General features: G+C 43.3%; 1 protein-coding gene across 1 annotated transcript; it reads left to right on the top strand.

The window, feature by feature from the left end:
- Nucleotides 1-4,581: 4,581 nt before the first annotated feature.
- LOC306770399 (cyclic GMP-AMP synthase) lies at nt 4,582-16,036 on the top strand (the record flags this gene model as incomplete). The annotated part of the gene is made up of 8 exons (XM_079259259.1): nt 4,582-4,657; nt 4,741-4,973; nt 5,879-6,101; nt 6,269-6,393; nt 6,503-6,647; nt 7,634-7,733; nt 7,904-8,026; nt 15,661-16,036. The coding sequence occupies 8 exons, from the start codon at nt 4,582-4,584 to the stop codon at nt 16,034-16,036; spliced, it is 1,401 nt and encodes a 466-aa protein (XP_079115385.1).
- Between the last annotated feature and the right edge of the window lie 1,988 nt (nt 16,037-18,024).

An 18,024-nucleotide genomic window follows, 5' to 3' on the forward strand; every position in this document is an offset into this window, starting at 1 on the left:
ATCCGTCCATCCATCCATCTGCCCGTCCATCCATCATCCATCCATCTATCCGTCCATCCGTCATCCATCCATCTGCCCATCCGTCCATCCATCATCCATCCATCCGTCCGTCCGTCAGTCATCCATCCATCTGCCCGTCCGTCCATCCATCTGCCCGTCCGTCCATCCATCCATCCATCCATCTGCCCGTCCGTCCATCCATCATCCATCCATCTGCCCGTCCATCCGTCCGTCATCTATCCATCTGCCCATCCGTCCATCCATCTGTCCGTCCATCCATCCATCCATCCATCTGACCGTCCATCCATCAATTCATCCATCCATCCATCCATCTGCCTGTCCGTCCATCCATCCATCCATTCATCCGTCTATCCATCCTTCCATCTGTCTGTCCGTCCGTCCATCCATCCATCCATCTGACCATCCATCCATCCATCCATCTGCCCGTCCGTCCATCCATCCATCCATCATCCATCCATCTGTCCGTCTGTCATCCATCCATCTGCCCGTCCGTCCATCCATCCATCCATCCATCTGCCCGTCCGTCCATCCATCATCCATCCATCTGCCCGTCCATCCGTCCGTCATCTATCCATCTGCCCATCCGTCCATCCATCTGTCCGTCTGTCCGTCCATCCATCCATCCATTCATCCGTCTATCCATCCTTCCATCTGTCTGTCCGTCCATCCATCCATCCATCCATCTGACCATCCATCCATCCATCCATCTGCCCGTCCGTCCATCCATCCATCCGTCCGTCCGTCCATCCATCATCCATCCATCTGCCCATCCGTCCATCCATCCATCTGCCCGTCCATCCATCATCCATCCATCTATCCGTCCATCCGTCATCCATCCATCTGCCCATCCGTCCATCCATCATCCATCCATCTGCCTGTCCGTCCATCCATCCATCCATTCATCCGTCTATCCATCCTTCCATCTGTCTGTCCGTCCATCCATCCATCCATCCATCTGACCATCCATCCATCCATCCATCTGCCCGTCCGTCCATCCATCCATCCGTCTGTCCGTCCATCCATCATCCATCCATCTGCCCATCCGTCCATCCATCCATCTGCCCGTCCATCCATCATCCATCCATCTATCCGTCCATCCGTCATCCATCCATCTGCCCATCCGTCCATCCATCATCCATCCATCCGTCCGTCCGTCATCTATCCATCTGCCCGTCCGTCCATCCATCTGCCCGTCCGTCCATCCATCCATCCATCCATCCGCCCGTCCGTCCATCCATCATCCATCCATCTGCCCGTCCATCCGTCCGTCATCTATCCATCTGCCCATCCGTCCATCCATCTGTCCGTCCATCCATCCATCCATCCATCTGACCGTCCATCCATCAATTCATCCATCCATCCATCCATCTGCCTGTCCGTCCATCCATCCATCCATTCATCCGTCTATCCATCCTTCCATCTGTCTGTCCGTCCGTCCATCCATCCATCCATCTGACCATCCATCCATCCATCCATCTGCCCGTCCGTCCATCCATCCATCCGTCCGTCCGTCCGTCCATCCATCATCCATCCATCTGTCCGTCCGTCATCCATCCATCTGCCCGTCCGTCCATCCATCTGCCCGTCCGTCCATCCATCCATCCATCCATCTGCCCGTCCGTCCATCCATCATCCATCCATCTGCCCGTCCATCCGTCCGTCATCTATCCATCTGCCCATCCGTCCATCCATCTGTCCGTCTGTCCGTCCATCCATCCATCCATCCATCCATCCATCCATCTGACCGTCCATCCATCCATTCATCCGTCTATCCATCCTTCCATCTGTCTGTCCGTCCATCCATCTGACCATCCATCCATCCATCCATCTGCCCGTCCGTCCGTCCATCCATCATCCATCCATCTGCCCGTCCGTCCATCCATCCATCATCCATCCATCTGCCCATCCGTCCATCCATCCATCTGCCCGTCCATCCATCATCCATCCATCTATCCGTCCGTCCGTCATCCATCCATCTGCCCATCCGTCCATCCATCATCCATCCATCCGTCCGTCCGTCATCCATCCATCTGCCCGTCCGTCCATCCATCCATCCATCCATCTGCCCGTCCGTCCATCCATCATCCATCCATCTGCCCGTCCATCCGTCCGTCATCTATTCATCTGCCCATCCGTCCATCCATCTGTCCGTCTGTCCGTCCATCCATCCATCCATCCATCCATCCATCCATCCATCCATCAATTCATCCATCCATCCATCCATCTGCCTGTCCGTCCATCCATCCATCCATTCATCCGTCTATCCATCCTTCCATCTGTCTGTCCGTCCATCCATCCATCCATCCATCTGACCATCCATCCATCCATCCATCTGCCCGTCCGTCCATCCATCCATCCGTCCGTCCGTCCATCCATCATCCATCCATCTGCCCATCCGTCCATCCATCCATCTGCCCGTCCATCCATCATCCATCCATCTATCCGTCCGTCCGTCATCCATCCATCTGCCCATCCGTCCATCCATCATCCATCCATCCGTCCGTCCGTCATCCATCCATCTGCCCGTCCATCCATCCATCCATCCATCCATCCATCCATCTGCCCGTCCGTCCATCCATCATCCATCCATCTGCCCGTCCATCCGTCCGTCATCTATCCATCTGCCCGTCCATTTTTTGCCACTTATCCAGGTTCCGGTGCTGGAGCAGCAGCCGAAGCAGGAAAATCATTTGCAAAGCAGCTCAGCTTGTACAAAATGTTTAGGGAGTCACGTTATATTTGGTCTGTAGCTTTGGTCTCTAGCTTCAGCTAGCTACGAGATGAAAATATTGTCAGAAATGTTGACATACTTTATTGGTGCTAACCTTCATTTTATTACTAATCTTTTCATTTTATTAGTAAACAGGCAACATCTTGAAACCATGGAGACATGATGGGGATTTATTTGACTTTCAATGTTATCAAAGATTTCCGCTTGTTTAGATATAAATAAAGCAGTTTCAGGGGCATTCCAAAAAAAAAAAAAACCGCTGAAAGGACAGGTGTTTCTTTTCATTCTCAGAAGTTCAGTCATGACCGGAAAATATTTCTGCCAAAAGTTGGATAATCTGGAGGAAAATAGCTTAAATTGCTCTCCGACTGACAACATGAGTCATCTCCGTCTGGGAATGTCTGGCATAATCTCACCTTTGAGAAGTGAACCAGTACTCTGAAATGAATGAAGCCCAGTCTACAGCCTTTGTAGACGCGCACAACTCCCACTCTCCTTCTGCAAACCTTATACATGATTCTTGTTCTGAGGTCACTTTGCTGGAGGTGTTTGTCCTCCGCCAAGGAAGTTATGTTTTTGTCCAAGTTTGTTTGTCTGTTAGCAACATTACTCAAAAAGTTATGAATGGATTCTGATGAAATCTTCGGGATATGCTGGGGGTGTCACAAGGAACAAATGGTGAAATTTTGGTGGTGATCTGGAAGAGATCCTGGTTTTTAAATAAAAAGTACAAAGCAGATGCCGCGCCACTGACAACCACGTCATCGTATGCAGTGGGCGTGTGCGTAATGCGTGTAACTCTGGCTGTGATTGGCCAATCGATATGACCAACCCCTCTTTCTAGCTGTGATACGGTAGAATCACGCTGATGTCATCATGTTTACATAAATGTGACCAATCAGCACAGACAAAGCAGGAAATGTTTGTGACGCTGAATGACTGACACATGTTGTCGTCCAATCGAACTGATGTTACCGGGCAGAAAATGGTGATTTTGTCAGCCTAACAACTCCCGAAGCACCGCGGGAAACGTAGTCGCTTTACTGAATGCAGTTTTATGTCGCTGGATTAAAGTTCTGGAGGTAAGACCGAATATGTAATGATGTTTTTCTAACATGAAGCACAAATTCTGCTTCTTTTGACTCTGGTTGAGTGAATCTTGGTCATAGCGACATTAAACTGGTACGACTGGAATCTGTGGGATGTGTGCTTTCAGTAGAGGTGCTGTTTGTCCGTTTCCATGCCGCTGGGTGTGTACTTGGACGAGGGTCCAATATGTTTGTTTACATATTTTTCTGCTGACTTTGTGTACTTGGTCTTTTAATTATCTCCACCAAGAAGGTTATGTTTCTGCCGGAGTTTGTTTGTTTGTTAGCAATATTATTGAAAAAGTTATATATGGATTTTAATTAAATTTTCAGGATATGTTGGGGGTCTCACAAGGAACAAATGATTACATTTTGGTGGAGATCCAGAAAAGATCCTGGATTCTGGATCACTTTGAAGTTATGTTGGGTGTTAATCACAATATGCTTGGCGGAGGTCTGCGCTCTCCGAGTGTTTTCTAGTTATTTTATTGTGGTACATCAAAGAAGTCCTCCTGTGGATGTTTTGTTGAGGTGTGTGTGTGTGTGTGTGTGTGTGTGTGTGTGTAACAGAAATACTGCATATTGATCAACTTAGAAATATGAAAATGAAACTTTGCAGAATTTTTCTCATTTTGTCATTAGACTTGTACTGATGTGACCACAGCTGTTCTAAATTCTTCCCTCTTCATCAGCAGGTTACTTCCCGCGGTTTCCTTTTGGTGAAATTAAGACAAAAGAACGATGACTGGATCGGACGATCAGTCTCTGGGTGCCAAGCCTCCAAAGCCGAGGCAGAGAGTTCAGCAGCAGCACTCAGGTGAAGCCGATGATTAAAGCTGTGATTGTACTCTGGATTCTGGAAGATGTTCCATCTTCATCTTCATCTGTGCTGCTTTGCAGTGGAAGGCCCTGCGGTGGCTGAGGAGTCGGACCCCGTCCCCTCCAAGCTGGCCTACTGGATCAAACTCAACGCCAAAGACCTGAAGATCCGGCAAACGGACCGCTCCTGGGCCGCGGAGCTGGTCAACGACTTCCGTGAGAACCTGCTGAAGTTCCTGAAGAGCAACGCCGACCAGCCTTTCTTCCAGTCGGTCGACTTCCTCACCACCGGCAGCTACTTCGAGAAAGTTAAGGTGGGTCAGTAAAGCAGCTGCTGATGCTGGTTCCCATTGCTTTAAAGGGACATCGTGCAACGTCTGCTCCAAACATCAGCCTGATGTGAGTAATAATGGAGGATTTCTGGGGTCCGGATCCAGTGCCTGATGTGTGTCGGCCCTCCGAGGGCGTTGTCCTCTGCAGAAACCAGACATTGTAACTTAGCAGGAGCGATTCTGTCTCTCATGAGATCATGTGACCTGGAGCGCTTTATAGCCCCCCCCATAAAAACACAGAGGCTCTGCTTTGTGCTACTTTTTTCTCCTCTTTCAATAAATGTTTGTCATGGCTGAAGGAAGTAAGAAGGTGAAAACAGTGTCTGAGGAGGCCAGAAAGAGAAAGCGGGAAATGTACTTTTTATTGTTTTTATTTCTTTTAATCACACCTAAGCATTTAATGTAATAATTTTCAATTTATTTACTACAAGTTATGTATTTATATTTCAATTTTATCATTTAGATCTCTTCACTGTAATTAATTTATTTGAAGTTGTGCTTCAATTATTTGCAATTTTTCTTTTTATATTTTCACTATATTAATTTTGTTTTCAGATAATTGCTAATAAATGTACCGGTTGGTTTTAAGGGGTTAAAAAGGAAGAAGTAAAATAAAACGGAGAAGAGAAGGAAGAAATTAACTCCAGGGGTGAAAAAGGAATTTAAGGGAAAGACAGAATTATTGAAGGTGGAAGGAATAAAATTTTAAAGGAGGAAAAATGAAGGAATACCAGAGAGGAAGAAATAAAAAGGAAAAGGGGAATTAAGAAGAAGTGAAATATGGAAACATCAGGTGAGGTTGCATCACCATAAAAACATGAGACCAAAAAGTTTTTTTTGTTTTTTATTGTGAGAGTGTCTGGTGTCGTCCTGTGTTGCATCCTCAGATTAAAACCCCTGACGAGTTCGACATGATGCTGAAGCTTCAGGTTCCCGTCCGCTTCAACACGACGAAGCTCGACAACGGCCTCTTCTACCGCATCGACCTCACCCGACCCACCCGCAACCCCATAAACGCCTTCCTCCTGGAGAACGAGCACACGCTTTCCTCCAGCAGGATCCTCAGCGAGATGTATCGCCTGGTCCGCAAGTTCCTCAAGACCTACAAAGGTTCTCTTCATTTGTACCCGTTTCACAGCAGCTCAGACTGAAACGATGAACTCGCTTTAATCAGCTAAACGACAGCTGATGTGTGAGAACAAAACATCTGCAGCAGCTGGACCAAAAGATGTCGCAGTTAAAAACGCTTTCATGTGCTCTGCTTTATCCATCCCCAGTGCCGGATGAGCGGTGCCACTGGGAGGTGAACAAGAAGCGTGTGCACAGTCCGGCCGTCACCTTGTCTCTGTGCAGACCGGACTGCGACGAGCTGATCTCGGTGGACATGGTTCCTGCGTTGGAGGTGTTCCAGAAATGTTGGATTGATCGCTCAGAAACAACAGAATTCCTGCCTGAGGCATGCCGCGACGCTGCTGATCACCTCTGAGCTGCGTCCTCGTGTCTGTCTGCAGGTTCAGGGTTGGCCGCCTGCCGTCAGGACCGGTCCAGATGTTGGCAACTGGCTGGGGAAGAAGGTTCGCCAAGAGATCAGAAGCTTGCCATGTTACTTTGTACCGAAGAGGCTGAAAGGACGAAACGTCAGCGAAGATGCCAAAGGTGAGAGCAGATTGGACAGTATTCTGTGTAATTTATTTTATTCATATTTTATACCGTTTTAAAATTAATTGAAAAAATATTCAATATTTTTTATGCATTCTGTTAAGTTTTTAACATTTTATTAATATTTATTTGTCGTTTTTATTTATAATTTATTATATTTTATTAATATTTTACACCCTTTAAACTTCATTTTTAAAATATTTAATGTTTTTATGCATTCTGTTTAATTTTTAACATTTTTATAGTATTTATTTATTTGTTGTTTTTATTTATAATTATTTTATTCATATTTTATACCCTTTTAAACTTCATTAAAAAATATTTAATATTTTTATGCATTCATTTTAATTTTTTAACATTTTATTCAAATTTATTTATTTGTTATTTTTATTTCTAATTATATTTTATTCATATTTTACCCCCTTTTAAACTTCATTTATAAAATATTTAATATTTTTATGCATTCAGTTTAATTTTTAACATTTTATTCATATTTATTTATTTTTATTTTTTTGATCTATATGACGTATTTACATATGCATTATAATCTATTATTCAAAGCGAATCTACAAAATCCCAAATCTTTGAATCACAGGTATCAGGACCTGAAAAGTACAATATTTCACATCACTGGCACAGCAGCAGTGATCTTAGTTCTTCTGATCAGGTCTGCTGGTTGTTCCTCGATCAATACTCTGAAGCTGACTGTGTTTCAGGTTGTCGCCTCGAGTCTCTGGAACGTTTTAACATTAAAATTAAGATCCGTGTTCTGTGGAAACCTTTAAAAAGAAGCTTTTAATCGGATCTGTTTAGAGTAGTTTTTATGTTTGAGTTTTAATAAATTTACTTTGGTCTTTTTGTTGCTTGTAGGTCTTTTTTTCATCATACGACTGTTTTATTGTTATAAAGTACATTTGTGCATTAAAAGTGCTGCAGAAATATAATGTGCTCACTTTTCCGCTGATGGTTTCTGTCCTCATCAGAGAGTTGGAGGATTTCCTTCTCTCACATCGAGAAAAAAATCATGACGTCTCACGGCAACAAGAAAACCTGCTGCGAGAGTCACGCCACCAAGTGCTGCCGGTGAGTTCAGCACGTCACAGATTATTAACTTATAAACCCTAGTCTGTTTGATGCTGTCTGGACTTCGAAAATTGGAGTATTTTAGTGTTTTATTGCCAAAGTGTCAGTTTTAAAGAGACAGACATAGATATTAGAATATTTCTGCAGTAATTTTATCCTCCATTTTGCAGAAAACAGTGCTTAATGCTCCTGAAATCTCTGATTGAGGGTCTGAAACTACGTTTCCCCAAAGAACTGGAGGAGCTGTGTTCGTACCACGGGAAAACAGCCTTCCTCCACACCCTGTCCTCCAGGTACTCCTCAAAAATGTCTATTTATCCCCGTGAAAAGATACGTCCTTCATCTTGCAAGACAGAGCTTCAAATTTTAAAAAAAAAATCATTTTGAAAAGAAGCCAACGGCACAAAGAACAACGGTGAAACACAACAAGGAAACACAGCGAAACAAATCACATAGAATAACAGTGATAGAAAAAAACAGCCAGGCTGACCACTGCAGAAGGAGAAAAGGTTCCAGTTAATCACATTTTATGGGTTAGACTGGTTTCCACTGGAGGCCCTGCTGATCCAGATCATAGCACAGGTCGGGTTGAAAAGGGGTCTCCAAAGAGATGAGGCCGGTCGATCTGAATAACAGTTAGCATCTCCACAGTCAGTTGTTGGAGAAATCTTTACTAGTCAGCATATATCTGATGAAACACACTGGCTATGGTTACATGATGTTTTTTAATTTGGAATTAATAATTCGGAATGAAATAATTCAGAATTAAAATATTCTCCTATGAGTTTTCATGAAAATAATAATTCTGAATAAACGCTTACATGAAACACTTAATTTCTCTTTAGAGCGGCGGGTTGGGAAGGGTTCTGATTGGACAGAGGGTGCACGTGACGTATGACGTATACCGGAAATAAACCAAGTTCTCTCCCTGCTTCTCGTCTTTTCAGTCGTAACTTGTAAAAACTACATAATAAGTACCAGTTTCACCACTATTTTTATTATAAATGTGAAGTAGCAGCTCAACACGAGCATACTACTTCACTTTCTGCAGCAACTGAGAAGGAGAAGAAAGATAGACCACCGAATATGGGAGGCAAAACAACGCGCGTCATCGGGACAGGACAAGGTAACGAGCATGCTCGACCAGAATTAACTTAGAGTGGAATGAAGATTTACATGACAGAGGAATTAAATAGTTCGGGATTAAAACGCGAATAAACCAGACACTTACATCGGAATTAAGTTTAATTCCCAATAGAAACTAGCATTAGGAATTTAATGTTTACATGGTCGTTTTACATCAGTTTAAAGAGGAATTAACTTTTATTCGGAATTAAACAAGAATTAAAACTCCCATGTAAACGCATAGATTGTAATAATTCCTCTGCTAACTAGTCTCCGGTTACACTAGAAGCAGCTCGCTGCCGTTTTTCTTCCGCCCCGGGCAGCAGTTTGAGGAAGTTGTAGACTTCCTCAAAGCCATGAAGTCCAAAATCTGCAGAATTCTGGTCATAATATTATCTTTTGCATCACTGAGAGCACCCTTACAGGAAACGTATGATCCTGTAAATATCAATGGTGCAACTGGTGCAGCTGCACCAGACAACGTCCGGGGTCAAAGCAGCTGTCGGTCCGGTTTATGGAAAAAATACACTCCATCCATCTCCCAGTCTTTCGGGATATCTTGTTACTGCGTTATCTTTTTTATATCTTAAAAGTCCAAAAGAAAAATCTGACAACATAACAAATCTGGTGTTGTCTTATGTGCTTCAAGGGGCGCCAGTATAGTTCAGAATGATTTTATGCACTCTGATTGGCTCATCATAGATGAGGGCGGGACTTGGCTGTAGGTCACTGCAACAGGCCTCTGTTTCTGTTAATGGAGTAAGAGGAGGAAAGGAAAGAAAGTAGCAAGATGAAGATAAAGCTAAAATGACCAAATTAGACAAGTTTTTTTCTGAGAGCAACGCAACCCAGGAAAAAGTAAGCATCCCACTGGAGGCTAGCGGAGGCTAGCTCCACAGATGAAGCTGCATCTTGGACCTGAGCAGCGAAGTGATGACTTTGCTGAGCGTGAAGCCATAAAATGAGCTTCTCAGGAGTGAATGCAGCTTCTTTTCGTTATGAGGTGGAATCAGTGGGACTAAGATTGACAGCATCAAACCAGTAACTTCATATGTTGAAGCTACTGCCTGTAATTTTTATCTGGGTTTATTCCCACATTGCGTTTGTACATAGTCACTAGGGCTTTAGCCCGATTCGATTCCAATTTTTTGGGTGCCGATTTGATTTAAATTGTGATTGTTAAGATTTCTAGATATTGCTGATTTTTGTAGACTAAAAACAAAAAAAAATGTATAAAAATTTTTTTTAGAAGAAATTAAATTAGAAGAAAACAACACAAGGGCTGCACGGTGGCGCAGTGGTTAGCACTGTGGCCTCACAGCAAGAAGGTCACTGGTTCGATCCTTGGCTGGTTTGGTCAGTGGCCTTTCTGTGTGGAGTTTGCATGTTCTCCCCATGTATGCGTGGGTTCTCTCCGGGTACTCCGGCTTCCTCCCACCATCCAAAGACATGCATGATAGGTTAATTGGTTACTCTAAATTGCCCCTAGGAATGAGTGTGAGTGTGAGTGGTTGTTCGTCTCTCTGTGTGGCCCTGCGATGGACTGGTGAGCTGTCCAGGGTGTACCCTGCCTGTCACCCAAAGCCAGCTGGGATAGGCTCCAGCTTCCCCCGCAACCCTGAATTGGAATAAGCGGTTCGGACAATGAATGAATGAAAACAACACAACAGCCAGACCATCATTCTGCTGCTATAATGCCCAACAAGACAAGTAAAAAGGTCACTAAAAACAAGAAAAATGACAAAAATTTTATAATAGAATATTTTTTTATTTGTTTGTTTTTTTAACAAAAAAATCGATTCTAAAATTGTAAAACTGAAAATCCCGATATTTGATTTTTCGATAAGATTTTCCCACCCCGAATAGTCTCACTGATGCCATACAAATGGAGTTTTTAACCAAACCTTATTCTCAGTTCTTGTCCCTGATTGGGCCGTTCCACACAACATTAAAGTACAATTATACATTACAAAACCAAAAAATCATCCATCCCTCTTCATGCCGCTTATCCGGGGTCGGGTCGCGGGGGCAGCAGCCTAAGCAGGGAAGCCCAGACTTCCCTCTTCCCATTTGCCAACTCTGCGGGGGGGATCCCGAGGCGTTCCCAGGCCAGCCGAGAGATATAATCCCTCCAAAGTGTCCTGGGTCTTCCCCGGGGTCTCCTCCCAGAGGGACGTGCCTGAAACACCTCACCAGGGAGGTCCAGGAGGCATCCTGACCAGATGCCCGAGCCACCTCAACTGGTTCCTCTCGATACGGAGGAGCAGCGGCTCTACTCTGATCTCCTCCCGGGTGACCGAGCTCCTCACCCTATCTCTAAGGGTGAGGCCGGCCACCCTGCGGAGGAAACTCATTTCAGCCGCCTGTATACGAGATCTCGTTCTTTTGGTCACGACCCACAGCTCATGACCATAGGTGAGGGTAGGAACGTAGATCGACTGGTAAATCGAGAGCTTCGCCTTCTGGCTCAGCTCCTTCTTCACCACGACAGACCGGCGCAGAGCCCGCATTACTGCAGACGCCGCATCAATCCGCACAAAAAATCAGAGTCACAGATTCCCACAATATAAAATCTGTAAGTCATTATGAAACCTGTATTAACTCACACATACCCACAATATAAAATCAATTCCATTCACAAACACATGTAAAATAAATTTATGTTGTCTTCACAAAGCGAAATCCTAATCTGTTCCATCAGCAGTGCTGTTAACGTATTGATCTGGAACTTCGGCTGCTGTCTGAGCTGTGTGTGGCCAGTCCCCTGTAGCTAGGGTGATCAGATCTTCTCTCACCAAATGTGGGACAAAGACTGAAAATGTGGGACAGTGAGAGATTTCACTCTGCCATGACAAAGTTTTAAAAAACTTTCTATTCTGTTCTTTAGTAATAAAATTTCTAACCAAACAAAACAAATCTGTCATCTTAAAGCCTCCCTCTGAGTGGCGCGTTTTTTTTACTTGGATTTTTGTGCCGTTTCACGTCATATTCCCCGCCGTATGAAAAACCCTCTCACAGTCTCCTCGAACAGGTTTAACCTAGGAATATATGCTTTCCCAGTTCTTGTTGTAAAAACACTTTCTTTTTTTCTTCGCAGCGGTCGTCTCCCTGTCCTCCATGATCGATCGGTGTTTTTATTTATTTATTTTTGTTTGTGGGTGCACCGACACATTAAGTGCCACCTCTTAGTTTGATTTACATGAGTCTAACTCAAATCCGCAGGCGGTGTGATGTGACAGCTGTCAAATATTTTGACACACACAGTTAGTAAAAGCCAGTTTTGTTTTGTTTTGTTTTTTCCTTTACAAAACTGAAGACTGGTCGTAACTGGTCGCCCCGTTTTGTGGAATGTGTGAAAAGTTATTGAAATGTGGGACTATCCCGGACAAAGCGTGACATCTGGCCAGCCTACCTGTAGCTTACATGCTGATTAGAGTATTTATCTTCAGCGGCTGTGCATGCATGTGTCCAAGTGTGTGTGTGTGCAGTGCTGACAAGCATGCGCTTGTGTTTATTTTGTACCTATTACTACAATGTTAAACTTCTGACCGGATCACGTCGGCTCTCTGTAAATAAACGTGGTTTATGTCGGCTGTTCTTCTAGATGTCCGCTGCAGTTGTTTTAGCTCAGCTTGGCTTGCTGTTGCAACTAATAAATCTGGATTTATTCTCGCATAAAGTCTGTTATCGTGTATGCCTCGTCTAGACCCGACGTGCACCCCTGCTGACAGCACAGTCATACAGAAATACTGTCTTGTGATTGGTTGGTTGGTGGTTTTTTCTGGAGCTTCTTGCTGAGTTTGTGTGGTAACCACAGAAGACACAATGCTGTACCCCTTCACTCAAGTACAAGAGCACATTTCACTGCCGCCAACGGTGCTGACTGTACGCAGACGCCATGCCAGTTTAAATGCATTTTTACATCTTCTTATTGTAGTGAATTACACTGCTTACCCTGCCATCCTCTGGTCACCCTCCTTCCCCAAAACCCGATTTCATTTTTGTAACTTTTCAAACGAAAGCTTCAGATTTGCTTCAGCGATGAATGGAAACCTGACAACTGTAATCAGCTCGTCTCCCTTTACAGGGGCAGGAAAGCAAAATGGTTCAACTAGAAGGTTTGCAGTTGGCCGCTGCCTGTAGACCAAAACAAAATGTCACGAGCATAGACTGTATATGAAAGATGGACGAAGCCTCCGGCGGTTAAAAGTGAGGCCTATGTGGAAGTGCATAAAACTGCAGTTCCTCATTCATCCACTAGGGGCTGCAAAACAGAGCAAATCCCCATAGACTCCCATGTTAAAAAGACCAACTTCCCAGCAGAAATAAACATGTTTACAGCAGAAATAAACATCTTTACAGCCTGGTAAGAAAGTCCATTTTAGGTTTAATAGGTCAGGTTTACCTTCATGACAACTGTGGGGGGAGTGAATTTTTTTCTAACCCGCCCATTTAAAAGTAATTTAATCTTGAAGTTTGGCATATTTATGGGCGTGTCCTTTTGATTGACAGGTACCTGATCTCCTGCTTCAAGTCAGAAGAACGTAGAACAACCACGGTTTTTAGCCGGTTAACAACGTGACTTAGCTTTAGCCCGCTTACCTCCCTTTGCTGGTTAGCTCCTGTTATCTCCGGGTTAGCTCGGTTAGCTCTTAGCCTCAGAAAGCTCGGAGTTCGCTCGATGTCAATCATGCCCATATTTGTATTTTCCGGGCGAGACGACATGCATGTCGGCCTTCATTATGTTTTCCCCTCTGTCTGTAAAGCGTCTTGAGATGGCATTGCCGTGATTTGACGCTATATAAATAAAGTTGAATTGAAATAAAGTTGAATTGAATGGCAATGGTAGGAACCGCCCACCGAGCTTCAATTTAGCTCTTCAGAAACCTACGGGTGGCGTCACGAAGGCTCCGCCTATCTTTTTATGTACAGCCTATGGGAGAGATAGGTGATATGACGAGGAATTCAGTGTCCAGATCTGTTGCTAAGCAACCCCAAACCATCACACTTACACTGCCGTGCTTCACTGTTGGTACAAAGTTCTCATAACAAAAAGATTCATATTCTCTTCACCAAGCGTCCTCTCTGCAGACCACGATCTTCCAACAGCCCTGTTCTGGTCTTGCACATTTATTGATGACAACTGATAGATGACTTTGATCACCAGCAGCTGATTGAGGTCCATGTTGAGGATCTTCTTCCTGCTCATGAGCTAAAGGAGCTTCTTCATCACCTCCAGCTTTTTTCAGTGAAAGATTTTTTCAATTTTTTTAAGCATCTTACATCTGCACATGTTGTCACACACACACACACACACACACACACACACACACACACACACGTTTGGGTCAGATTGTCTTTATTTATTCAGTGAAACTCCACAGAAATCACTAAGATAAATACAGAGATTGATCACGACATAAACCACGTGACCGATTAGATGTTTGTCACCTGCTGGAGTCCCACAGCGTCCGCCAATTCTAGTTCCCGTAAAAATCATGAGCAGGTGAGCAACAACTCGTCTTTATTTCCCACATTTTTTTTTTCACATTTTTTTTCCTGAATATTTTTTATCTCTATTTCATGTGAATCTTAAACATTTGAAGTCAGGGCACTTTAACATTTATTTTTACTCATTTTATTTATTCCTCTTATAAAATGTTTATTGCGCACCACAAACATTTTTCTGCAAATAAACGTGTAAACACACTGAGCAGATGGCCATTTTGTGGAACATGTGGAAGTAAATTATAATGTATTATTTATCTGAGTCAAACTGCAGCCTGTTAGCTCTGCAGTTTTCTCCTCTATAGAAACACAAGGTGTCGACTCCCATGCAGCGGCAGAACATGCAGAACACACATAAACAAAGCCGTGCATGTACGTGTAAAGATTGTCTGTCGTGAGAGTCATTGCATTTTTTATTCCTTCTGTCAAAAGATAATCAGTTTGTGCTTTTTGCTCCTTTAGAGGACTGTCCACACCTTGATCCCTCCACCCCAACCTTTCCAGGTAGACGGCCTTCTTGAGCCTCATTCTTCTGGAAACTTTCCTTCCGTTAAAGGGAATTTTCCCACGGCATCAAAGTTTAAGTCACCAACATTCATTCAAAAAGAAACGGTTGCACGTGATTTAGAAGGCCTGTGTATCTGGCGAGCCACGTATTTAGATTCCAGCTCGTTGCAGGGGAGGGAGCCGTTAAACAAAACAGCCACTCCTTCCCCTTCTCATCCAACCTTCCTTCACTCGCAGATCTGAGGTTCTGCTTCCATTCAAAGAAAAACTATTGAAGGATGATTTTGTTAGACTTTTTAAAAATCCCTGAAATGCTTTGTTGTAAATTTATGTGATCATTAAATTGATAAAGAAGAACTACGAGCATCTTCACTCCACATGTTTGGGTTAGAAGCTAAAACGTGACTTCCAGGAACTGCAGCACGGACAGGAGCCTTCTTTTCTGCCCTGTTCCCTAATGCTGCAGAAATCTTGTGCTTTTTGACCCTGACTGTCTATACAAAGCAGAGCAAGACCTTCCTACATGCATCTTTTTTTTTTTATTTAACCTTTATTTAGCCAGGTAAAGTCAGTTGAGAACAACTTCTTATTTACAGTGATCCTCAGGATTTCTGCTGGTAATTTTCAGGTAAATGTACTGAAGTCAGTGTGTGGTGTTAAGGTACTTTTAACACACCTTCACTCACTGATCTGAGTTTTTGATTCTGCCTCATATGGTTAAATATGCTCTCATGGATCCTCTTTTTGTAATTCGTTGAGATTTTTCTCCCTGTGTGTTGTCTGGCAGGTTTGACGACTCTGCGTGGAGTCGTCAGCAGCTTCCTGCCTGCTTCCTGTATCTGGTCAACGCTCTGGAGGACCACGTCCGCACCGGTGTCCTTCCTCACTTCTTTGTCCCTGGTTGCAACCTCTTCTCACCCGCCGTCTTCCCCCGTAAAACGCTGGCTTTCCTCATCAACGCTCTGGAGGAGCAGAAGAGGGAAGGCCTCCCCCTGCTGAAGCCTGCTGCTCCTGTTTCTCCTCTCAGACCAATGATGGCTGCAGCAGGAATCACGACTGAAAAGCCAGATAAGAAAGAAACACTCTTCCATCTGACATCACCTCTAATGCTGGTGCCTTTCTTCCTACTGGGTCTTGCCATTGGCTTTATGTTTATTATTTAATGGTAAATTATGTGAGAATCACTCCCATCTAACGCTGAAATCATCTATTGCATTTCACCGCTTTGGTCAGAGACATTTCACTCTGGGTGAAGTGGTTCCTCGTCCTGATAGTAGTCTATACATGCTGTAATAATGAACAATAAGAAATATGGTTAGACCCCTCAGTTTACTGTAAATCTGTAAAAATCCAAACGTTCCGACCCAAATGGAGTTGTTCATTTCTTATATTCTGTAGCTTCTTCTCCCGGCTCCCCTCCTCCCCCTCCAGCAGCACATACCTGATAGCCACACCCTGCATATAAACAGCGTGTTAGGATGAAAATACAAAGTAGTGAAACTCGGAAGGCAAACATGGCTGAGAAAATGCAGGAAGGATTTCCCGACCCGGCTCGGTTTATTTGCCTCCTCCTGCTAAACAGCCGAGAGAGAAAATCGTTGGTGGAAAAAGCTGCGAGCTAGAAAAACAGTCGGAGAGCCCAAACCTCTGCCATGGCATTTAAAAAGTTCCTGGATCCAAACGGTGATCCGGATCGCCAAATCAGTTCTTTCTGAAAAAGTGACGCTGTTGCCACAGCGACAGGCAGGAAGTAACGCTGTCTGAAAATTGCACTGTTAATGGAATAATTTGTGGGATTATGTTAATTCATGCACCGTATAAACGGACAGCACATGAAATGTCTGTTTTTAATGAGAGACTCTACATCTTCAAGGTGGTCGTTTCAGGCCCAGATGCATTACTGACCTGTTCATAATTAATCTAATTGGCTGCAGCGTTTTCCTCCATCAGTTTTCAGACCTCTAACCTTCCCAACCAGGGTTAGGGTTACGGTTAAGCCTTCAGATTCATGAAAAGATCATTTTTCTGATAAAACCGTAAAAAGTTTCTCCTGCAAAATTTCATGTTTTGTAGTTCTCATGTGAATAAAACAAGTTTTCTGATCTGTAAATGACTGCAGTCATTGAATTACCTCAGCTCTTTTGAAATTGGTGGTTGTTTATTATGACATACTGTTAAGAAAAAATGTTAGAAATATTTGACCTTTTTTTGTTATTGTGGAAATTAAGCTTTTGGAAATGTGCAATTTTCTATAATTTTTGCTTTGAATACAATTTACTACTTTATTTAAATAATTCAAATATGTAAAATAAATATATATTTAGCCATTTTTTAACTTTTGAATTCTTGATCTTTTGTAAATCTGAACTTTTTTTAAGGCATCTTTTCCCAGTTTCCATTTGGTTGTACTTAGATGTGTTTCAGTGATTTTTTTTTTTACTGTTATCTTTTGTAATAAACCAATAAACTATACATAAATGAATGTAATTAAAGGTTTTGTTAGATTCTGTACTTGAATTGACTTACTTGGTTGGCTTGACATCATTAAATAACATCAGTGCAATGTTCCAGTTACTCGTACCGTTCCTTCCCAGTCCTCTGGTTTGTCAAGTTTCATTACACTTGTGTGAGACATAGTTCTTACATTTATCTTTCATATCAGTAGCATCTTTGTATGCTGAAAATGATTTCATTTCAGACCTGTAGATGTTAGCGGTTTCCTGCTGACACACATCAGACTGAATTATCAGGATGAACTCTAACTCTGCACATGTGTGTTCATACTGGTTCATACCCACTGGTTTGATTCAGCTACAACAGATAAAATCCAGCTTTCTGATTACCAGATGCAGCGCACGTGCACTCGGAGACCCAGAAAGAAATTTCTTAAGTGTTGGAGTTGTAAAAAACTAATTGCAAAGGTTCTTTTCTATTATTATTTTGTTCACATTTAACAAGATATCTACTGGAGTGGACATCAGGACTGCTTTGTTCTCAAATTAGAAACACTTAATAAATTAATTACGTGTCCAGCACCGATCCTCAGGAGTAATGATGAGTAATGATTTCAGCTTATTTTACAGGCAGCTGTTTTTTTCCTTCTTTAATGAAAGGGTATGAATAAATATGAGCATAACTGTATGTTATTTTA

This window comes from Telmatherina bonti (genome assembly GCF_933228915.1).
Source record: "Telmatherina bonti genome assembly, chromosome: 19".
NCBI lineage: Eukaryota > Metazoa > Chordata > Actinopteri > Atheriniformes > Telmatherinidae > Telmatherina > Telmatherina bonti.